This window comes from Pteropus alecto, unplaced genomic scaffold (genome assembly GCF_000325575.1).
Source record: "Pteropus alecto unplaced genomic scaffold, ASM32557v1 scaffold11, whole genome shotgun sequence".
NCBI classification, from domain to species: Eukaryota; Metazoa; Chordata; class Mammalia; order Chiroptera; family Pteropodidae; genus Pteropus; species Pteropus alecto.
This window is the reverse complement of record NW_006431956.1, coordinates 9,412,489-9,437,619: the sequence shown is the minus strand read 5'-3', so window position 1 is coordinate 9,437,619 and position 25,131 is coordinate 9,412,489. Positions and strand designations below refer to the sequence as shown.

The 25,131-nt window shown below is 35.3% G+C and overlaps 1 protein-coding gene across 1 annotated transcript in view; it reads right to left on the bottom strand.

Moving 5' to 3' along the window:
• Positions 1–25,131, bottom strand: part of SLC39A12 (solute carrier family 39 member 12) — a 69,326-nt gene that overhangs the window by 24,693 nt on the left and 19,502 nt on the right. The window contains exons 4-11 of the mRNA XM_006906992.1: positions 23,118–23,290; positions 19,630–19,801; positions 15,777–15,949; positions 13,036–13,188; positions 12,432–12,542; positions 10,069–10,135; positions 5,672–5,830; positions 3,911–4,098 (exon numbers count right to left, since the gene is read on the bottom strand). Coding sequence (XP_006907054.1) covers positions 3,911–4,098; positions 5,672–5,830; positions 10,069–10,135; positions 12,432–12,542; positions 13,036–13,188; positions 15,777–15,949; positions 19,630–19,801; positions 23,118–23,290 — 1,196 coding nt within the window. The remainder of the gene's footprint in view (positions 1–3,910; positions 4,099–5,671; positions 5,831–10,068; positions 10,136–12,431; positions 12,543–13,035; positions 13,189–15,776; positions 15,950–19,629; positions 19,802–23,117; positions 23,291–25,131) is intronic.

Sequence of the window (25,131 nt, the reverse complement as noted above, 5' to 3'; positions counted from 1 at the left end):
ATCACCCATAGCAATGGTCAAGTTTTAAAAAAAATCATTTTAATATAATACACAGAAGAAAACATAGGTATTAAAATTATGAACCTTGGTCTCAGAGGGGTTTTTGTGAACTTGCCCCACAGGCAAGGGAAGTAAACTTTAAAAAAATAAATGAATGGGATTAAAAAAAAAAAAACTAAAAAGCTTCTGTACAGCAAAGGAAACTATCAATAAAACAAAAAAGCAGCCAACCAAATGAGAAAAGATATTTGCAAACAATACATTAAATAAGGGGCTATTATCCAAAATATATAAAGAACTCATACAACAACAACAAAACCCAATTAAATGGGCAGAGGACCTGAACAGTTTTCCTAAGAAGACATACAAATGGCAACAGACATATGTAAAGATGCTCAGTGTCACTAGCTATTAGGGAAATGCAAATCAAAACCACAATGACATATCTACCTTATACTTGTTTGAATAGCTATTACCAATAAGATGAAAAATTACAAATGTTGGAGAGAATGTGGAGAAAAGGAACCCCCGACACCAATGGTGGGAATGTAAAGTGGTATAGTCTCTACAGAAAACAGTATGGAGGCTGCTAAAAAAAAAAAAAAAAAATTAAGAATAGCCAGAGCTACCTTCTGACCCAGCAATCCTTCTTCTGGGTATCTCCCTGAAAATTTTAAAAACATCTGTTCATAAAGATACATGTACCCCTATGTTAATTGAAGCATTATTTATAACAGCCAAGACATGGAAACAACCTAAGTGTCCTTCAATCAATGACTGGATGAAGAAGATGCAGTATATATATATATTCAATGGAATACTACTCAGCCATAAAAGGTAATGAAATGCTGCCATTGCGACAACATGGATGAATTTTGAGAGTACCATGTTAAATGATATAAACCAGAGAGAAAAGGACAAGAACCATATGATTTCGATCATATGTGGGATATAAAACAGAAAGCGATAAATGAACAAACAAAACAAACTCATAAACATAGACAAGAGAATGATGATTATCAGAGGGGAAGGGATGTGGGAGGAGGATAAAGAGGGTACAGGGTGATGGAAGGAGACTGGACTTTGGGTAGTGAACTCACAAAACAAGATACAGATGATGCATTATAGAATCGTGCACTTAAAACTTATGGAATCTTGTTAACAAATGTCACCCCCCCTCATAAATTTAATTTAAAAAATCATTGTTCTATTGACTTTTCATCCTTTTCTGTTTCACTGAATTTGTCCTTCACTCCTGCTCCCCGGGCTCATCTCTCAAATGAATTGCCTGTGTCTTAGCCTCTACTTGCGGGGAACCCAGTCTAGGACACCGATTATAACAGAGAATGAATTTCCTCTGGCCACCCAGAGCTATATTCATTCTTAACTTTCTTTAGAAACTATTCAATGCAACTGGGAGTTAGTGTGCTTGGGTAAGGCGATGCCACTTTGGAAAATTTAGGCTGGCAGATTTCCCTAGAGAAGACTTTTTTCCTTGTTGACTTCATTGCTAATGGCCCCAATTTTGCTCCTAGTTCTTTTTCTCTTAGTTGTTTGGAACAACACACCCAATTTCTTTGAAACAAACAAGCAAAGCAGAAATCTATCTAATCTTTTAACATTAACCCTGCTGGTAAATTTCCAGGGTTTAGTAAATATCCCATGTGTGAAATCGGTCCCCCGTCCCCTTTAGTTGTTGTCATTTATTTTCTTTGCTATTTACAGAGCCGTGAAATCTTGTTTTCTTCGCTTTAAATGACAAAAGACTATTTTCTTTGGCACAGTCCACGTATAGCAATGGTTAAACTGGCTGATATTTGTTTAGAAATTACTCAAAAGGCCGTGAGAGCAGGTGACCTGGATTATAGGATGTAGCCCCAGGAAGCGCAGAATATTTTACTTTCTGTCTTCTTGCCAAGATGCTGGTTTTTCCTTTGCCAATAGCAATTCGCAAGAAGATCGAGACTTTTTCTAGTTGGAATTTTGTAGGATATCAGCCACACTGCTTTCTTAGGAGCAACTGCTTACCCTTTCAAATCAGGAAGAGAAACACTGAGGGGAAAATGATATATTTAGCTTAGTTCTGCATGACAAATATTTCTTGATAATCTTCTCAGGTCAATTTTGGGAGAGTAGACTCCCTAAAAAGAAAATGGATTGACTCCATACACATACACCCATCATACTTGACGAGAGATTCAGACTGTGTTTAAAAAACAGCAGTAACAACAACAAAACACAGAATAGACTTTCAAAAGAATACGGTAACTGCCCCCAACTGACTCATAAAGAGGAAAGAAATTCGAAATAGAAAGCTGATAATCGGGAGACTCAAGAATGAATTCGAAGACAGATGTATAGACATTTTAAATAAAAGGTAGTTTCCAACATTTAGTGATGAATGACAGTGTACTTTCAAAGTCATAAAAGTCTAGAAATCCAGATTTCTCAAATTGGGAGGATTAAAGGATTCTGTACATTGACTATGTGTTGGGGACTGGGGCTTGGAAAAGGGGGGCAGAATTCACCCCACTTAGCTACCTTCACTATCAAGATTAGGAAATTTTCTGAGTATTATAAATAGCATACAAGGACATTTCTAAACATGGATGTATATTCTGATGTTTATCTCACCTATTGATTCTCATGAGAATTAAGAAAAACAACCAGAGAGTCTGAAGATTTTACCGTGGAATTTAAAATGGTTGTGTTCACTTGAAGAGTCCCCTTCTTGAACTCTACTTCAAGAATAAAGAATATAGTCAATAATATTTTAATAACTATGTACAGTGGCCATTCATACATCATATAAATGTCTAACCACCATGCTGTACACCTGAAACTAATATATTAAATGCCAACTGTAATTGAAAAATAAAAATTAAAAAAAAATGCAGTTATTCTGATTCTATTGGCACAGTTTCCTGTCATTCAGATTTTTTTTTTTCCTTATGAAACATTTCTCTTTATTTTCTGCCAGGACAATACCTGGATTCTGCCACATCACTAGTCTATCCCAAAGGTCCTGTTACATATATTACCTTCAAGATTGTTTATTTTATTTTTCTGCTTGAGGATACAGGTAATCACAGATTTTACTTTTGCTCAGATTGGTTTTATATTGATTCTGTCTTAAATATTTCTTTTGTTAATTTAAGTCATTTTTATTTGCCTTATTTCAACCCATGAGAACAGATCATCATTCTGACTTTCACCTTAAAATATTAAAGTTGTAAAACAATTTAATAGAAGCTGACCTTGAAAAAAGACTGGTTTATCTTACAAAGATCAGAATTTAAGAGGCACAAAAAAAAAAATAATGACATTCCCCAGGTTTAACTCCTTCATGAGACTGAAAAGGATGAAAAGTGATGACTGAATTATTATTAGTGTCAGCAAAGACTTATTTAGGAAAAACACATTACAGTTTTAGAGACCTCATTTCACCACATGATAACCCTTTGGTAATTAACACTTCAAGATTATATCATTTTTAAAATATAGTTGGTTAATTAAGCTATTTAATTAAAGACGAATTCAGTTGAACTATTTTCCAATGTATAAACAAAATAGCTGGCTGTTTAACAGAACTTTTTCATTTTTCAGCTGGAAGTATATGCATCATTAAAGACACAAAGCCAGAACAAAATCAACTGATGATCACTTTCTGACAATTATATAGGTTTCATTCATCCCACTTAAATTCACTAAAAGAATGTTAATATTTTCCATATCTCAAATTATGTTTCTTCTGCCTACAACTTACTTTCTTGGATTACACAGACTATTTTCTTAGTCGTTTATATTATTACCTATATTCTTTTCTTCTCTCCTTCTACCCTCTCATTTTATTGCTTTTTCTATGTTTTGCGTGTTTAGAAAAACAAAATAGAAGAGCCACAGAGCTTACCATTTCCACCAAGGATAAATATAAGAACATCCCAGCAGTAATTGTCAAGATCCAGTTTTGAACACATAGATCAGTTGATACTGAGAGGCCTATGTACAGCCCTATGAAGGCAGTTAGAGCACTTATAAAATTCAACAAGATGGCGACCTTAACAGGAAGTCCAGAGCTCAGGAGCACAGCAAAGTCTCCTGAAAATTAAGGGAAAAAGAAAATATAATTACTGATTAACTGATGATAGTTTTGGTAATATGCCATCAGGTCATTTCAAATTTCAGCAGCTGAGACTGATTATGTAAATTGAGCTGAATGATCGGTTAAGAAACTATTTTCCTACATTTTTCTAGGATTCATAGCTAACTCATTATGTTATTAGGAAGCTACATTTCAAGAGTCTATTCCTTTTCCCAAAGATAGTAAATACAGAGAGAACTGTGACATACTCTCCACTTTCTGATGTCCTGTGGTTCTGTGACATTTTCAGCTTAGATAAACACAAAATAAAGTGCTTGCTGTCCTGGGGTTTCTAAATCTTTTTGCCTAGAAACTAACCAGGCAAAATCACGAGGTAGTAAACACTATGCGGGCTTTTCTTATTTATTTATATAGGAACTGCTTTGGAGAAAGAGAAAACTACTTAATATGAGATTTTAAAATCATCACAAAAGTTGTTTAGAAAATGTTTTAAGGCTTTAATGAGTTTAGAAAAATGATATTCTCTCTTTTCTTCCAAAAGAAGAATGATCTATTCACCTGAGAGCCTCTATTTCTTAAATTGAGGGATCAAGAAGAGGCTGAAATTCAATAAATACAGCCTGGGGACCTAGTTTCCTAATTCCATTATAGAACTGGTCCTATGAACAGGTCTTGAAACATCGTTGGTGGCCTGCCACAGATTGTCACAGTTCCCTGTGGTTTTATTATAGCAGCTAAAAACAAGACCCTAGGATAGGGTACCCAGACTAGGCATGTTTCATTGGATTCAGGAAGGACCTTGGATAAACTGCTTCAAGAGGAATGGATCAATTTGTTGGCAACAGGACTTCGGACAGTAGACAATAAACACAAGAGGGCACTGGTGGCCAACGGGGGTAATGTTGAAAATAGAAGCAGAAGGAGTAACTGCCAAGAGCCTTCTCTCTAGGCACATGGATGCCTGGGTCCAGCCTCCACTCTTTCTGGATCTGTTTCATAAATATTTATTCTGTCTCATCCTGGTTCCTGGGAGGCAGGATTTAAATTACGGGGCTATTCCGATTATCCAGAAAGAGTCTTACATGCATCTGCTACCATATGCCTGTCATTTCCATTTTACGCTTGGCTTTAGATGTCTTGAATTAATCAGGTTGATGGAACCATGGTTTGGCTTTAATTTAAATGTTATTTTATCTCATTGGCCTGTTTGTCGATATAATGGGTAAGTCCCCTCTTAATGTTTTTCCCACATTAACTATGCAGATTTTAAAGTCCTTGCTAAACTTCTTTAAAGGGAAGTTTCTCTGAATGACTTTCTCCCATATAGAAATCTCCAGAATCCAAAAAGAGTCACTCTGTCCCCAGGAAATGTCATAGGGTCTCACTGAATTTTATCCCAAGGTACAGGATTTTTTTTCTAGTTCTTTTCTGCCTATGTTTAAATAAATTATGGAAGAAAAGTATTCATCTTTTCCTTGTATATTGGAAAACGAAGCTTGAGAAACCATAGCTAGAAATATATTAGTCTTCTCAACAAGCAGGAAGCCGTGATTCCACTGTCCGACTTACCCATTTCATGTGGAATTTCGTGACACAAGATAGCGATTGTCGTGGTCACTCCCGATTCGGATGAAGATGAGAAGGCCGCTCCTATTACGAGGCCGTCTGCAAAGTTATGCAGGCTGTCCCCAACCAGTATCATTATTGCTAACAAGCTAATGGATTTGCCTAAAGAACCAAATAAAGGTGTGAGAAGCACTGCATATTTCATGGAATCCTTCGAATATGACCAACTCTCCCATTCACCCTTGACATTCTTAAATTGCATCAGATTAAGTAACCCTGCTTTGTTTCAGCTTTTAAAATAAGTCAGGACTAGAGATGCAGCATGCTTGAATGTATGATCACCGGTTTTTAATGGATCTGACTAATAATGAGATAACTGACACACTGGCATTCACTATTCTATCACGCTGTGCCAAATAAATAAAAATAATATTGGAAAAACCTCCCAAAATACTAGCAATGATCTTTCCATATGTATCATTAAATGGAGTCTATTAAAATAGAGTCTATTTTCCCAAACTGTCCCCTGAATTAGACTGTTCCAAGTGTCAAGTGCATGTTCTGCCATTGTGTGATCATTGTGTTTCCCCATCCAGTTGGTGCTAATGACCTTCCTGAAGTGCCTCATTCACTTCCCATCTGAGACCACGACAGAACGGCTACCGACTCTCCGCATCCCAGAGTTAGCTTTGGAACAATTTCTTAATGTTCTTATCTTTCCAAAAACAACTTTCAGTACCAGGTCAGCCTGATGTTGAACAAAAGAAAGAGACGCTGCTTCTGTGGGATTCTATTACATAATATACGTTATCTATCTGATGGGTGGAGAGTCCATGAACTAATTTAGATTATAATAGGTTTAAGTAATGAAATAATTTAGATCATAATTGGGTTCAAGTTCTTAATGTGCAGAATTTCTGTTTTCAAAAACCTAACATTATATATTAGCATAACCCAATTATGGAGTGGAATGACCAAGAAATGCAAAAAGTATTTTGGAGATAATACTTATTTTGACAAGAAACTACCTAAGTATACCATTTGATAAGAAAAGCCATTAAAATCAGATGCCATAGTCTAAAACTTCATTAATTACTCACTTGCTACATCCTGTGTGACAAGTGTAAGTAGTAGCTGTTGTTACTGTTGAAACTGAACACAGTATTCTAAGAACTGTACTCTCAATAAAAATAGGAAGAAGTTGCCTCCTGGTTTCTGTTACATAGTCTAAGACCACAGGGGGACTGTATTATAATATGGTTTGCTATTTGGGGGTGAGGGGACATAGTTTGACTCATTTCATATTCCACACCTTGAAATAAGTAACTTCTGCTGAGTAAACAGCATGCACAGCCCAGGCTGTCAGTCAGGAGATGGCTGTTTTGACTGCTTCAAAGATGTCCCATGCATTTTGCTTCTGATGATCATGCTTTATTTAAAATTATCACTGTGAGACTGACCTATAGGCTTCTTGTGGTTTTCTAATTTATTTTATTCTTTATTGAAAATGAGAAGATTCTGGGCAACAGTCATAAAAACACAGACCACATATCGAATTATTGAATTCAGGGAGTTCTTATTGGTATTGCCTGGAAGCTTTCAGAATCTAATAGTGCTACCAGGTCACTTAGCTGTTTCTGCCAATTTTCAGAAATAGAGCTCTTCTTTGTGAACATATAACAAAATGAAATAATTTAAAGTAATACTTTCAACAACATTGCAGCATGCAAAAATTGTGATCTCAACATGACTACATATAGTATTGATATAACTAGCATACATTCAAATGGAAAATTTTTACCCAATTTATATTCTTCTAGGAAACAGTGCAGCCTATTTTTGTTTTCTGTTATCTTATTATCTCTGATTATGGGTTTCTAAATCATGGACATGTAACAAGCCACAAGGCAAATACACATTTTTGCATGCAAGCCACAAAGAACACATTGTGCATATTGTTTAAGATAATTTAAACATTATTCAGCAGAAGAAAAGCCAGGCAGTCCTGGTAATAATGAATTCATAATATTTTCATAATATTATTCATCATATTTTACCTTTCTTTATGTACCTGGCAGTCACATTGAGATCCATATTTCTGAATTACCAGAGATTTGCCATGGTGAAACATGGGCTGGACCTCATATCATTTTGCTTTTTGTTTATTTAAATCAGACTGTGGACAGGATTTTTCACATCCTGTCTTTTGAAACACAAGCTGAGCTCCACCAATTAGAGAATATGAAACAAGCAACCAAATACGTGACGCTAATTCGATATGTCTCTGGCAAAAGGGCAGCTGAGTAATCGAATTTTGGGTTGTTCATTATTCATTCTGTATGCCAAGTTTTATATCTGAAGTAAGAGAGCTATGAGGCCTACGAAAAATTTGAATAAGACCGTCATTATTCTATGATCCAGCATCCTCTTCCTGCTCCTAATTGGACTGGGCAGATGCTTCTTTTCTTTTAAAAACAAAAACGAAGAAATGTCTATTATAGGCCTACTAGGAATTTGAGAACAAGAATGCATTCCTGGAAATTATATATATGATTACTAAAGTATAAAATTCACTAGAGAGACTGAATCTTAGAATGGATATGGCTAAAGACCAAGTTAGACATCTGAAAGATAACAAAAAATAAATCACTCAGAATTAAAGCTAAAAGACAAAATGATGAAGCAGAGAAAAATTAAAGCACACAGAAATTTGATCCAGAAGGCACAACATCTCTCCACTAAGCATTCCATGAGGATAATACAGAGAAAAATAAAAGAGATGAGCAAAAAAAGAGAAATTACTTTAAAAAAAAAAAGACATTTTCAGACGGAAAAGTCACTTAATGTTAAGACAAATGACAAAAAGCTCATACTTAGCCATTTTAGGGTGACATTTTTGAAGTTTAAAATTAAAAAGAAACTCTAAAATTCAGATGGGGGTGTTGGAATCTGATAGTAAAAAGAAGAAAAAACAGATTAACATGAATACTGAACTCTAAAAGAGAGACTAATTAATGCCTTCAAACATCTGAAGAAAAATGATTTGAACTTAACAATTTTATGACTAGCCTAACAATCAGGCAAATGTGTAGGCAAAATAATTATATTTTCAGACAGGTGAAGATTCAGTAAACTTATCTTCTAAGACCCTTTTTGAAAACAGCATTCAAAGTTATATTCCAGCAAAATGAGGAAAGAAATCCACGAAAAAGAAATGACATCTGAGAGAGCAATGAGACAACATCCCAGGATTAAAGCAGTTAGAGCAGGTCAAATTATAATGACAAGGTAGATGGAGGTCTCTAAGAAGAATTCAATCACATTTCTTAAAAAAATGTGAAAAGTAATCATCTCCTCTATAAAACTGGAGTTTACTGGCTATGTGATCTTGGACAATGACTTGCCTTCTCTAACAACTGGTTTCTTCATTTATATGATTTGGATAATAATTATTACTTCATTAAACTATAGATTAAATCAGATAATCCATGTCTAGTTTTTGGCACTGTGGCTGGCATATAATAACTGTTCAATAAATGATCACTATTTTTATTATTGAGTAACAAATATTATAGAATGGGAATAACTAATCATAGCTACTTACTATTAAAACACTGAGAAGTGAGTGTCACAAAAGAGTAACATAAATGAGAAAAATGGGGAATAGATTCAGGAGCAAATGACAAAAACCAAGAGACCGAAAAAAAAATTCTAAGAATTATTGAAAAACATAAACAAAAAGGAATAAATTCCTATCAAAAATTGGTAAATTAAATTCAGAAATAGGGAAAGTCATAGGAAGAAAAAGGTTCATTGAAAATTTTATGAACAAATTACTTATAGAATAAATTGTGAATGAGGTATCATAGATTTGAACTCCACCATCTTAATGAAACTATCCCAAATGAGATAGACATTTGTGACCAATTTTTAGTAGACTGTGATAAAAAACAAAAAAAGCAATAATGTCTTCTGACTTCACAGGAAGTGAAAGATTCGATCATCGTGCAAGCATGATTCTAAAGGAGCACTGATAACCATATATGTATTTACACTAATTGAAGTTTCTAGAAGATCAGTTTTAAGCAACTGCGGAATACAATATTTTTAAAGAATGGAGTAAAGTTGACATTTAATGCGTGGTATGTTTGAAAGACTGATAGGAATGAGTATTAAAAATTCTATTTCAAAAGTTTTAATAATAAAATACATACCAAATGAAATTTGTATGGTTTTGACATATTTTCTTTAAAGCGGACATAATCGTTTTTTTTTATGGCACTTTCTACATTTAATGTTTTGGTATGAAATATTTGACATATTTTCTCTAAAGCAGACATAACTTTTTTTCTATGGCACTTTCTACATTTAATGTTCAGCTTTTTGTAATTGGTACTCACATTTTCTGTTGAAGGTTGTCACATGGCCTATAGGAATTTCAGCTGCCTGAAAATCTTCTGGGCCTTTCTATTTTAAATTTAAAAAAAAAAATATGGAAAATAAGCACTAGCCATCATTTTATTGAAAAATAAAACATCTGAAGTTATGTTGATTTTTAACAGACTTTTTAATAGTCTAGAGTATTTTAGAACTTCCAGATTTCATAAACAAACACAGAAGGTAGGGCTGAGAGTCTGCAAGCATGATGCTTTTGCATTATGTGTATTTAGATGAAAATAGCACTCTTGTGTAGATCAGAGTTTTCCAGAGTGCTAGAAGCTTCCGAGACAGTCTATAATTCAGACTCTTAAATAATGTAAGCCTTTGTGAAATCTAAGAGCTGATGAAAAAAAAAAAAGATTCTTGTTCTTGACCTAATTTGGCTCTTCTCCTGTATGGGGGACTGTGGATCCAGGAGTCACCTTCTGATCTGTCAGCAGATTGTGCATTGTAATCCATGCCAACACAACACCTCATTTTGTTCTTTTTTTGTGGCTTTGCCAGTCAGTAAAAGAAGCCTGATGATTAAGAAAGTAGACCAACAAACTTACAAAAGACAAATATAACACATTTCATCCTTTCTCACAACAAGGAAGTAAGATTTTGAAACTGACACCTATAATATGAGTTTAAGATTATGTGATTTTATTTCAGAGACTGACTCATGGTTCAATTTCTGGAAAGTTACTTCCCCTCCCTATGCCTCAAGTTCTTATTCTCTAATGTAAAAAGAATACTTTTTATCTACCTTTTAAACATATTCTTTTAAAAGCATGTTCATAAAATTCTATTATCCAAAGTTTTAGAGACTTTGAGACAAATTTTAGGAGACATAAGCATTATTTTTTTAATGTAAAACAGAGAAAGTAAACTTAAAGTTTACATGTTAAAATAATAGCAGCTATTCAAAAGATGTAATGACAGGCTGTTCTGGGGAAAAGGATGCTAAGAAGTAAGATAGGACCTTAAGGATACAGGGTGAGAGGAAGTAGACAGGCCTCTTGCCTGAAATTGATGGATCTAGAAACAAACAAAAATAAAATGAGATTTTTTTTTTTTTTTTTTACATTACATCGAAGGGCTCCATAGATCCATTAAAAGATAGGAGTTCAAATATTTATTCCAGGACTTTTTTTTCCAAAAAGCTATCGATTGTCACACTATGTAAAGGAATTTAGAGGCAAACATCCAAGATTCCTTATTGACTGGAAGGAATTGTGAGTTCCCCTCCTTCCTTAAAAACCGGAAATTGAACCCAATGGTCCCTAAAGTTCATATTATTCCTATTTGCTTAGGTGGATCTTGCAGTTTAAATAACAAAGTAACAGTGACTATTCTTAGTGAGGGAAAATATTCAAATACAACCAAACTCATTAAGTTGGCATCAGAGATGTGCTTAAATGCATCGTGGGGAGCTGGACTCTTCCTTCAAAGAGAAAGAATAAAATCAGTGTTAGAGTGATTTTAAAACTAATCTCAAACATGTGAAGCATCTAAGCAATAAACACAATATGACTTTTAAAATCATTTTTTGAAAGAAATCTTTTTTTCATTCTTATCTTCAAGTTAGCTCTAGGTCTGTAGTCTACGGTCAGATTTCCATCTTGCTGTGTTAATGCCTCAGGAATATTTTATTTTTATCTCTACTCTGTTAGTAATCTATCTTTGAACTGTATACCCCACTTCTCCCCGAAGGCTATGGTTCTAGGAGGCAAGTCTTCTAACTATTATTTATTACTTTCATATTTTTTCTGTCTCTTTAATTGTTACTTTGAGGATTAGAATGGGGATATTATTTTAAACTTGATTGGAGGTTGTGTTTTGAGAATTCACATGGAAGATTTCGATGTGGAAAACTCAATGTAACAGAAGGCACTTGAACTATGAGACATCTCCTTCAACAGAATCAGTTCTCTCCTGCATTGTGAAATGAAATACCCCACTCCCAGATGCACTAATTGTTCAGTATTTATTTGCACTCACCTAGCCATGGCTAAGGATTACTCAGAATGGAAAACCAAAGGCCAACTGGTTTATGAAAACTTATAAACACAAGGATTAAGTTGCTGCATATTCTGTCAATCTGAGTCATTACATGTTCCAGAGTGGTACAGAGAGCAATGATTTGAGTCTACAAAAAATGCTTTTAACTCTTTAAAACAGCCTTTAGGTGTTTGGCAAAGTTTCTCAAACTATTTATCATGGTCAACAATAGGCAAATCAAGAGTAGATTCTATATTTGCCCTATTGATTTTTTTTACCAATTCATCAAGAAATAAAGAAAGTAATCAAACCAATAAAATACTTCAGATCAGTAACCTACCAACTGGATAGTTGAAGCAGATTTGCCTTTGCCTGACTGGTCACTTAATTCAGAGTTGAGTGCAAGACGGTGGGCATGTCCCACATGCCCGTTAGCCAAAGACACACCCTGCTGAATGAGGATGGTTTAAAATTAGTGGCAAAGCCAGAAGAACACAAGTGCAGCCTTTGTCAATTCCATGGTTCTATTTAACATTTTGCTTATCGGCCACAGTGGTGGGTGGCACAAAAAGAATAATAGGAGAATTCTGTCATGATAAATACTTGCTCAAGTGTCTCACTTTGAGGAAGCACAGGACTGCTCTGAATCATCATGCATATTCAAAATGCTTTAAGAATATAACTTCTAAAATGTCCAGTTATGATTTTAAAAAGCTTAAACAGTGGTAGTTTTTATACTGTCTGTTTTTAAAATATTTTTTGATTTTTCAATTATAGTGAATATACAACATTATATTAGTTTCAGATATACAATGTAGTGATTAGACATCCATATAATCCAAGAAGTAATCACTTAGGTAAGTCTAGTACCCATCTGGCACCATACATAGTTATTACGATATTATCGACTATATTCCCCATGCCAAATAAAATTTAAAATATACCTTAGAACTCGGTGATACGAGAAGAATAAAACATTTTTCTATCAAGAAAAATCCATGGATGCCTCCAATTAATCCCAACAGTTTCCAAATGTGATCTTTGCTTTCATGGAAATGTCCAAACTCTGAGGCTTCCTGTTTATGTAAACCAAGGACCTAAATAAAAGAATGTAAAGAAATCTTTTTTGACTTAAATATTAATTAGTAGGTTCAATATCGAATACACTCAACTTTCCTTCAGGGCAACTTCAGGACAACTCTTGAAAACATTTGAAACCCAGATAGTTTGTAGATGTATGGATATTTCCACTATAGGATTTAATCACAGTCAAATAAAATGTGTATAAGAGAAAATAAGGGAAAGCTTTGAGTAGCTTCTGCAAATGAACAGAATAAAGCCTAAACTTATTTCAGCGAGTGTCCTAAATTTTCATACATTCTCAATCCTTTAGCTGAATTTTTTTTTCCGGGAATTCAATTCATATCTGTTTTCACAGCAACACCTTAGAACAAATCGATGTATTTTATATCCAGAACAAATATACAGATATATTTCATCTGGAGCTTTTGTCTCCATTGCAATTAAAGAACATTTTTAATAAATGTTCAGAGAAGTAAGAAATCTGCCTGAGACAGATTTTCCACTGAGAGCCTACTGTATGCCCAGCAATATTGGCAACAACCCGGGACACAAAAAGATACAAGAAAAGCATTAGCAATTTTCCTCTAGTTGACTCATTCCATTGGCTGACTCATTCCATTGGTTGACCCCATGATTTCTTGTGAGCAAGTAAATTAGTATCATATTTCTTCCCCAGGAGAAGTTAACTTGGGAAATAGCTCAATGGTTTCCACATTTAGGATGTTACTGACAAGTAAATTAAAAGAAAAAGAAATTGTATGTGTATGTATTATATGTAAAAATGTTCATACATACATGTAGATATTTATGTGTACACATATATGTACACGTGAGTACATAAGTGAGTATATATGTGCACTGAGTTTATGCAGATAACTAACAACCAACATGTTAGTTAACTTTTTCTTCTGGGAAAGGCATTAAAGGACACCCACCTAATATTTGCAATTACCATTATTTCGCAAAACAGAACATTGTAATATCACAAAACAGAACAGGGGAAAAAAACCTACAGTCTCAGAAGGAAATGTAGATCTTCACGTTGAATAAAGTTAGCTAGTTAAAACACGAAATCATGACAGCTGCTCTTTTCTCCATTTCTGTGCAGCCCTTGGAACGCTTGTCACAGATCACATTCAGGAAGCACTGATTTTTCTAGCTTTCTGCCATACCTGTATGGCATCTTTCCTCCTCTTCCCAATAACTTTGTCCTTGTCTCTTTCTTCAGATAAAACAACTGCCTTTCAAATTTCATGAAACCCTGCTCATCTTTTAAGTTCCCCTCTGTAACAGGTCTCCGCAGAGCAGCTGAAGGTCCCACCTGCCCCAAATCCACCCTGGCTGCCTCGAGCCATGTACTCAGAGGAGACCCAGCAAGCTTTCAGATGCTCTGGCTGTTTCCTGGGATCTTACAAGTGAAGGACAGCTCTGCAGGCACTGCAGTGACCTAGAAAAAGGCCTCCGCCACCGCCTCAGGCCAATACGCCCTGAAATATTTCCAGAAAATGAGATTACAGGGGAACTTAAAACTAATAATGGTTTGTTTCATTTCTCCAATGCTCACTTTGCAGTTTCCAGAACATCTAATAATTATTGAGCCTCTAAGCAACAAGAGTGACCCTGTAGGAAATTGTCAGAGGCTTGCGGAAATTTTTAATATCTCAGGCTTTGTGAAAGGGGGGACCATTTGTCCATTGTTATTCATCATAAGAGATTTCAGAGGAAATAGAGACCATCATCTGCAGACTCTTCCGTCTGAACTCTTCTGCATCTCGGGTCCTAGTCCTTTCATTTCTGACAAATAAGGACTCTCAAAGGACTTCAACAAAGAGCCAGCTTTCTGATGCTCACATTTTTCTTAGGGTCATCTGCATGCTCCTAGGTGGGTTAAGAAAGAGAACTTGATTTTGATGGTTCAAATGAACGGTGCTATTACAGTGGTATGTACAATGTCAGAGTATGAACACAGGATAACGAGACACCCAGAAACTCGCCACCCCAGGAAACCATTGCTGCTCAGGGCCGAAAGGGTGCAGGTTGGGAGCAATGTTACTGAAGCTCAGTGGGAGTAGGCTTCTGTGGGAGCTGCAGGACTGCGGGTGATCCACTGCTTCCAGAGCGGGTACCAGAGCCACAGGGAATGAGGAAGAAATACCCGGCCGCTCTCTTCTACCCTGAATTTTCAGTTGCGCCTCCCATTGGCCAAACCCAAACAACAATCCAGCCTGCAAGGGAGCTGAGTTGATGCCAGTTTCTGGGGGGCAAAAGACGTGGCAGAGAACAGAATGGATGAGGTTTACGGGCAATTGGAGAAAAACCAGTGTGACGTCTTATAGCCCATTCGTTTTTATTTACAGGTACTTAGTTGATGCTCCCTGAACTTTTCTTAATAGGAATCTACATCTGACCACCTTTGTTTATTTCAAAAAAAAAATAAGAATAACGTGTGGAATGTACAGAATGTTCATCCGCTTTCTCCTACAAGTGCTCTGGGTAAATAATATTTATTTCCATGGAATAAGGTGCTGCGAAATTTTGCCTAAACACCTCCAGGGGCTAAATGTAAAGAGAAATTAAAAACACATCATCCAAAGCAGCTTACCTGAGGAATAAGGTGGAGGAGAGCATCCCCAGAGAGTGTCCCAACAGCCAGGCCCACAAACAGCTGTAAAATCAGCCTGTAGTTCTCCTCGCATCTGTGGAAAAGGATCAGTGTTGTCCCAAGCATGGAACCTAGGGTGAGCAGCATCACAGCCACTGTGCTGTAGCCATATTCTAAGTCAGAAAAAGGTGGCAAAAAAAAGGTCAGTGTACACAATGCCCTCGGTTAGTGCCTCAGCTAGTGAATATGCCAGAAGACTCTATCTTCCCACTCAGCTGGTGGGGATAGCAAATTGTTCTATCAGTGTTACACTGGGTAAAAGGTTTTACTTTTTAAGGAAAGGAATGAAAAGATTTTCACCAGAAACCCTGTTGCTTTAAAGTTACCCCGATGACCTCTCATTAAAAAAATCACTGTGGCAACCAAGGACCTAGCTAACCTCCCATCTTTGAAGAAATTAATTTCTATCACTTTAAGTTATAAATTCTGCTGTCAGAAACTGGTCATGATTTCTATCTAATCATATTTAATTATATTCCTTGTCTTCTGAAGACAAGGAAACAGTATCGCAGAGAGAGCATACGGTTTGGGCTTATAAAGACCTGTGTTTGTGTACAAGTATTTGCGAGTATTTTCTTTCAAAAGTTATCAAAATTATTTGTCATATCAAAAGTGTTTACTATTCTCAATGACCAAAATGAGTATTGGTAAAAACCAATCAATGAATGTCTAACAATTGATAATCTAAATTTGGACAGCCTACATTTGGGATTATTACTATAATATTTTATTACTTCTAAATTTGTTCTATGTTTCTAGGCTTCTTGATTTTTCTAAAAAAAATCAGAAAGTACAATTTTTAAAATGATTCAAAGAAAAACTATGTATGAGAGGAGACGAAATAAAGGGGGAAAGGCGAGAAAAAGATTAAAAGGGAAAAAATGGCTTCGAGAGGCAAGCATAAATGATTTGAAGATTAAGTTATTTATGCCATTATTTTTGTTGTTGTTGCAGATAGGAAGGAAGGTAATTACCAAATTAAACTATCATTTCTTGTAGTGACTACAGATAAACAATGTTAAATCAAACTATTTAGTTATCATACTACTTAAAGCCCATTGTAGATTTTAAGAAATTATCACCTTAAAATATGTCATAATATTCCATTCTCATTTTTCTTGAACTGTCCTGGAAGGTTCACCTCCTACCTTTGACCACATTAGTGACACTAACTGGGAACATGGCAATAGGTTTGTGATTTTAAGAGGACCTTCGTTGAATTATAAGTTCTAAATTATACAGGGGTCTAATATTAAAATGAAATTGGTGGTGTACATGGAAGAAACAAACAAAAAACTTTCCAACCTCATTTTTCTCATTCTCATCACCACTCCTCCACTGCTAAGGAACCACTATAAATGGTGGTTGTTCGATGGATGTAGAGTTTCTGTTTTGCAAGAGTGAAAAAGTTGTAGAAATCTGTTTCACAACAAAGTGAATCTACTTAACACTACTGAACTGTACACTTGAGAATGGTGAGGATGGTAAATCGCATGTTTTGTTTTGTTTTTTTACCTCAATTAAAAATAAAAATTATCGAGAAAGGTCATAGGCATACATACAGGTTTTATTTTGTTCTAATTTAGTCGAAATGCCTTTGTTATAAAAACATCTCAAGAGGTATTTAACCGAATTAAATATTTACCCCACTCCTCTGCAACGTGAGCACAAAGGTGTCTAATGTTCAAAGTTGCCACATAAAAAGTCAAGAACTCACAAGAATCAATTAGGCTCTGAGACCTCCCAAGCCAAAGGCAAAGTTTCAAATTTTTCTGACTCTTCTCTCGCCTTTGTCCTGAGGACAGCGACAGTGTGGAACTGGAGGAAAATGGACAGCTCCTAACTTTAGAGCTTACAGATCTTTTTAGGTCCTCTGTGAGTCAGATTTCACCTGCTCCCATGTGGCAAGGGCAGCCTGAAAATCATAAAATCTCTGACTTTTATGGCCATCGGTACGCTGCTAACTAACTTACCCCAGGTCTCTACATAGGTGTCATGGCATTTTGATTGGAGTCAGGCAACTTGCAGACAGTGCTACATAAATGCTTCCCCTCGTTATGATAGGACTAGACCTAATAATTAAATTCTTAGCCACTCCTGGGCAGCTACTTTGCATAGCACTGAAACTTGCTTTATATGTGGCCATAACATTCTTTCCTGGAAAGTCAGTTGGAGGTGGTGCTTAGAGGCTGTTTCAGCACACTGAACGCTGTTTTCTTAATAACTTCTCCCTGTATCCTCCCCTCTCCACCTTACATTTCTGTAACAAGCCTTTCCCTTCAGTTACATGATGCAACATTTTAAATTGAGGACAGTAATGTTCTTTGAGGTTCTTTAGTGAGTATGAATGTTTGCATTTTTCTCAGGAAGACTATTCCTTAGAAGAGTCCAGGTCATTAGAAAGATAAAAACTTTTTCACAGATTTTCAGTTCATACATCTATTTCCCAATGGCCTATATGTACCAGACACTGTGTCACGTGGTGGGAATATAAACAAGCTCATGGAAGCTCCTAGGTGCCGTGGTCTGTGCACGCCATTCATTTTTGAGCCATCACTGACCGCGAAATGCTTAATTATTTAGCTGCTCACTTTTAACAGAGCTTTCTTCCTCTCAGTGAATGTAGAGTTTTAGATATTTAGGCCTGATATGTTTGTTTGTTTGTTTGTTTGTTTCACCTAAAATCTTCAAATGTGCTTTTGATGCCTCAGAGTTCACCGTGAGTTAGTAGTGAGTAGCTGAACAATTTAGCTATGATGGGCATTGTGGACTTTCTCAAACAGAGAGAAAAGCAGGTCTGGAAAAAGCATATGTAAGGCCCGTCAGATCAATGATATTTAAATGGTTGCAGGCATTAATGGTCACTTTTTTTACTATCCATCATGGATGTTTTTAGGCCACCTTTTATTTTTCTTTTAAATAGACAGTAATTTGCAGAACACGGCTTTGTATATATTATCCCTTTTGAATTTTACAGGTATCCTATGAAGCCTTACAGTAGAGCTCGCCTACTGCAGAGATCCAATGGGACATAGGTGAGTGCATTTCTGAGGAGTGCCAGCCAGGTCTGTGAGGCTGACACCCCCCCTGCACTGCTCACCTCCTCCCCAGAGTGGCCTCTTTGGTTTACCCCAGTATGCCTTCGTTTTCTTTCTATTTGCCATGATGTGTGAAAAAAATGAGAAGCCCTGTAGGACATCACTGCTTTCTACTGTGCAGAAAAAGAGACAAACTTCAATTTTCCAACTGTCATCACCACTCCCTCGCTGCTAGGGAAATAAAGAGATCGCTGAAGATCAGAGCTGGCCGGGGATAGAAGGCATGACTCAACTCTGCATCTCTGACCCCAACATTATATTCTTGTTCTCTTATCATGCCAGTTCTCAACTTTGCACTTTTAAATTGGTCCTATATGGCTGAGTCCTATATAGGAAACAAAATCGGTTTGCATAAATTATTTATGAAATATAAAATAGTCATTGAAAGCTAGCATAGCGTAGTGGTTAAAATCAACAACTCTGGGGCCAGCTTGCCTGGGTTTGAATCCCAACTCCATCACTTTACCAGGTGTGTGTCCTTGGGAGTCACCTAACCTTTATGTGTGTCAGTTTCCTCATTTGTAAAATGGAGATAACAATACTATCTAGCTAATAGCATTCTTGAGAGGATTAAATGAGCTGATAAATATTAACTGCTTAGAACAGTGCCTGGTATATAGTAAATCTTCAGTGTTCAACGTCATTATCACGTGTACTGTGTGCATTGGCTTTCTGAAGGAAGAATCAGAACTTACTCTCCAGAGTGGTGGGTGGCAAATTTGCTTGTTGGTCTTTGGGCAGCTGGCAAGAACAGCTGAGCAATTGCTGGATGATTCCCGGACTCATTTGCTTAAAGTCCTCCTTAGAAATGGGTGAAAGGCTGTTCCGTAGAAATATCTCCACCAGCTGCCCAGCAGAGAAGCAAGTCTGTATAGGAGCAACGCATGTTGTTAATAACCTCAGCACACAAACTCACCATCCACTGCCATTCCTGGGGAGTCAGAACTCAACAGAATGGCTGAAATGGACACATAAAGCCTTATCATTTAGCGTTTACACACCAGCTAGTTGACACAGCATTTGTCAACTGACGTCCCTTCTTCACAAAAATAATAGAAATCATTGTTTTTGCCTACTAATATTTACCTAAATCTTTGTAATTTTTTATTATATAGGAATATTTATTAGAAATAAGGATTATAAACAGGAAGAGCAACAGGTCTCTAAAAACTGCCACAAGGCACCTGTTTTTCTCAGAAGTATTAAGAGCTGATTTTGTATATCAAAAATTATAAACAAGTTTTAATGTGGAAAATGGTATATAGTTCTACGAGCATAAATGGATGCCTTCTATTGATATAAGACCCTAATACAATGTCTTTGTGATCTTTAGTTTCAATTAATATGGTATTATTGTTTTAAATCAATGATTTAAAAGGCTTGTGTCTTCCGAGACAAGTATCTTCTCCTTTCTGTTTCCCTCTGCATATATCTATTGCCTTTTAGTGTCTGATATTCTCTCTTTTAGAAAACTCATGGCCATATAAACCCCAGCTCTGAAGTGACCGTTCAGTCCACTAACCCAAGACCGAGCTGATTCTGCAAGTCCTGATAACGATCTGATTGCTTCATCAAAGCCACAGATGGGCTCTCTTGGGTCAGACACCCATCTAATTCAATTAGTTTTGCCCATGAGACAGGAGGTGGGATTATGCTGTTTAAACATGGCTACCAGTCCCACCCTTGTGGGTGAGAAAGGCATTTTGCAGAAAGGAACTGGGCAAGAACTTTAAAAGGTTTCTACTACAAAAGAACAACAACAGAAAACTAAACTTGTGATTTTTTTTTCCCCTTCATCAAAATAATTTTCACCAAAGACAATATTATCTTTTGGGCCATTTGTTAATAATGGAATAGAATTACTTCATCATTAAAAATACTGACAATAAAGAAAAACTAGCAACAAACTTATGATGAATCTTCCATAATAAATAATCTTATTGGAAAATGCCTCCCTGGGAAGTAAGAGTGGAGAGATAAACATGAACATGTATCTTTCCCAAGTTCATTGTCAAGAAATTGAATAGTCCTAGTTTTAGAATATCTTTTCATAAAGTAAGGTTACTCTATTATAAGCTCCTGTGCTCGCCATCTTTATTTGCTATTCCTGTGCTATTTAGGTCATTATTTTAAATTTCTCCTGAAATCATTTAACACCAATGTCCTTCAAGGTAATACATTATATCCTATAAAATTTTGAACATGAAATATTTTTAATAAAGAAGAAAATAGAAAGAATATTTAGATTACCCAAAAAATAACCTTTAAAATATCTTTATTCCTTTACATAAAGCTTCAGTATATATGTGTGTACTTGTGTTGATATCGTCAGGCTTCCATGGTAATTTTACAAACATGTTCTAAAGCAGTGGTTTCTGAACTTTGGTTTGGAGAATCCCTTGGAGTGCTTGTTGAAAGACAGAGAGCTGGGCTCCATTTTCAGAGTTTTTGATTTAATAGATTCAGGGCTTGGAGATGAGAATTGCCCTTCCAACAGCTTGTCAGGTGATGCTGATGCTTCTGGTCCAGGGACATTTTGAGAATCACTGGTCTGCATAATATAGGCAGGATCCTCAGAGCTAGTCTCCTGTCTTAGGGTCCCAACAAGAGTCACAAGAGAAGTGACATGTGGAGGCAAAAAAGAATTGTAGAAGAGTTTGCTTTGTTTATTTGCACACTCAGCATGGAAAATTATTATTGCTGTTCTTAGAAGATGCATAGCTTAAGTAGATAATCCCTAAATTTTGAAAAATGTCTTTTGTTCTTTATGCAAATAGGGCACATTTGTTCCCTCCGGAGCCAGCCCTGAAGATGCATTTCGGGAGACTTCACAAACAAGAATCAATAGGGATATCAACTCTTGTCACCTTCAGTTGAGTACAATAAGTGTGAGTTTGAAAAACTCAGTTTAAATAGATATTTTTTAACATAAAAGTAAATAAGTCATAGAAAATTGCTTTTTAAAATATATAATAGCAAAAATATGTGACACTGCCCAATCATGTATTTATAACTTATGGGAACAGCAATCAGTGTTTAGACAATGTGAGGAGTTTTGTTCTTTTAAGATACAGATTGTGCCCAATAAGAATACTGATCTAAGATACAAATAACAAAAATAGCTTTATATATTTAAATCAACATTTTCTAAACAATATCATAGCTGTTAATGGCACTGAATATGCCATCAGACAACCTGTGCATATATCCTCAGTTTCTGTGACTTTAAGTTATTGTTTATTAGCTCAATGCCTCAATTTCATCAGCTGTAAGATGGAATAATATAACTTAACTTCATATAATTGTAATAGTTAAATGAGGCAATGCAGGCAAAATAGCACAGTGTCTAATACGTAGTAAGTACTCAATAAATATAAGCCACTATCATGGAACAGCAATTTGTCATGCTTTTAAGTGATTAGGGCAGGGAAGGATTCTATGGTCAAAGTTCGAGAAATGCTAGAGTCAATGAGATTAAAGTTTACTTATTAAAGGACTTCCCCAGACACCTTAACATTCTACAGTACAATGTGTATCTCCAATATTTCCCAAACTAATTTAACCATAGCACATCGTTTCAAGAAGCCTCAAAGTAGACTAGTGAATGTACTTTGGAACACAACTTTAAATATTATGGATATGACTATGTTCACAAGCTCAAATATCACCTTTTCTCAGAAAACATCTTAGAGCTAGCTACTATGAAAATATTTCACAGTTGCTCATAGCCCAAAGTAATCTCTTTATAATCTAATCTAAGTTTAAAATATTCATTCATCACTGTGAGCATTTATATAACATCTGTATTCTCCCACTACCCTGTAAGCTTCGCAGGAGCTGTGCCTATTTTTGTTCAATACCATATCTCTGACACCCATGATGGTGACTGGCATACAGAAAAGGCTTAATATATGTATACTTAATATATGTTTATGCATTCAATATAGACCGAAGGGAGGAAAGAGTAATATATATCATTCTTCTAAGTATCTTGGCCCTGTGTTTATGTTTGCAGAGATCCAGTTGTAGAAGAAAAAAAATCATAACCACTCTGTGGAAATAGAATATTTTTACAAAGAAAATAAACATTAACTTTTAAGTTTTCTACAACTCTTACAGAATTTCTACAGTGGGCTTCCTTTGATAGTAGCAAATGATGATATACGAGGAATAATGACAATACCTGATCCCAGGAAATTGGACCATCATCTGACTCTTGGTCCCTGGGTACAGATAGATTAGGGTACTTCCAACCATGGATTGCTGTGTTGTTTCGTTTCCTTTGAAGTTGATAGATTTTGTCTTTCCTGATACACGTACTTTTGGTCCAAAGACTATTGAGAAGTTGGTCTAATTCTAGAAATTTCATACAAAATCTGGTGTCACATAGAATAAAGACACATCAATTTCAGGATAATCACAATTTCACATGGCCATAGCATAAATATTTTACTAAGTAAACTTGGTTCTAATGAAAAACCAAGATTTTATTCTGAATAATAATAAATAACATTTAGATTTCACATGGATATTCATTCCCTCACAAGATCTTGACTAAACTTTGGGGCTGAATCAGTCTTACAAAGATGCTCCCACCATTTTTATCTCCTGGAAATAATGAAATAATAAATTCAATGTCTTCTGTTGAACCAACTAATTCTTTTTCTAGATGTTCCTTATAAAAATGTAAACAAAAGACAGAACTGGCCTAATCTTTAGAAAATATATTCCTTTGAGGCACTACACATCCTTAGTAGATTAACTATAACTTTAATGTAGTTAAGCCAATCAAATTATTTTCCTCGTAAGTATTTATCAGAAAAGAGAAAGGAAATAAAAGAAAGTTGAGATTGTAGAGACAAAATAGACCTTGTTTTCTAATGTTACTATGGTATGGTTGTCGGTTTATAGATTGCAGTTTCATTTCCCTTGGTAAAGCTCTAGGCTTTTAAAAACTGATTGATACAAAAAATAATTAAATATAATGGTGAATTCCTTTGAATTTATTCATCTTCTTACTTGTGAATAAAATATCTCTAGCATTTTCCTAAGTTTTACCATCAGTGGTAGGAAAAAATTACAAACTAGAATTACTTTAAATGAAAATGAAAAAAACCTTTTCAAATTTGATGTAAAATCTTAATCTACATAGTCAAGAAGTTCATCAGGCATTAAGTAGGATAAATACAAAATGACCCACACCCAGACACATAATAGTCAAACTGTTCAAAGTCAAAGACAAAGATAAATCTTGAGAGCAGTGACAGAAAAACGACTCATCACATACAAGAGAGCATCAATATAATTAATAGTGGACTTCACATATGAACAATAGAGGCCAAAAAAAGAAGTGGAATGATATATTTAATGTGCTGAAAGAAAAAACTATCAATCAAGAAATTTAAATCCAGCAAAAATACTTTAAAAATGAATGTAAAATAAAATCATTCCCAGGTAAATAATCAGGCCTGCCTTACAAGAAACTCTAAATTAAGTTCTTTGGGCTGAAAAGAAAGGACACAAATGGTAAATTGAGTCCACAGGAAGAAATGAAGAACACTGAAAATGTAAATATGTAGGTTAATATAAAAGACAGTTTTTTTCTCATTTGTTCTTTAAACTCAGTGAGAAAATGCTGCAGGCTTCCTTTTAAAATCGGAAACATGATAGGATGCAGACACTCTCTAATACTATTTATCATTAAATTGGGATTATTAACCAATGCAATTAAATGAGAAAGCAAATAAAGACACGATAATTGGAAGGTAAAAGGCAAACCTATATCTATTGGAGATGATATTATTTATCTGAAAATCCTTTAAAAACTAATGAAAAATTAAATAAAATATTAATCATGGAGCAGCTTATAAATCAATAACTTTCATAAATACATACAAAAGCCAGTTATAAAATTAAATAAAAGATTAATCATGGAACAGCTTATAAATCAATAACTTTCATAAACACAGACAAAAGCCAGTTATAAAATATAATAAGAGAGAGGATCTCATTTAAGGGAGCCAAAAAGAAAGTTAAATGCTTAGGCATAAATGTAGCAGGAAATTTCTAAAACCTATGTGAGAAAAATAATAAAACACTATACGAAAACACACATGTAGACATGAACAAATGAAAAGGCATATCATATTCCTGGGTAAAAAGATAAAACATCTCAAAATGTCATTTCTCCTGTTATT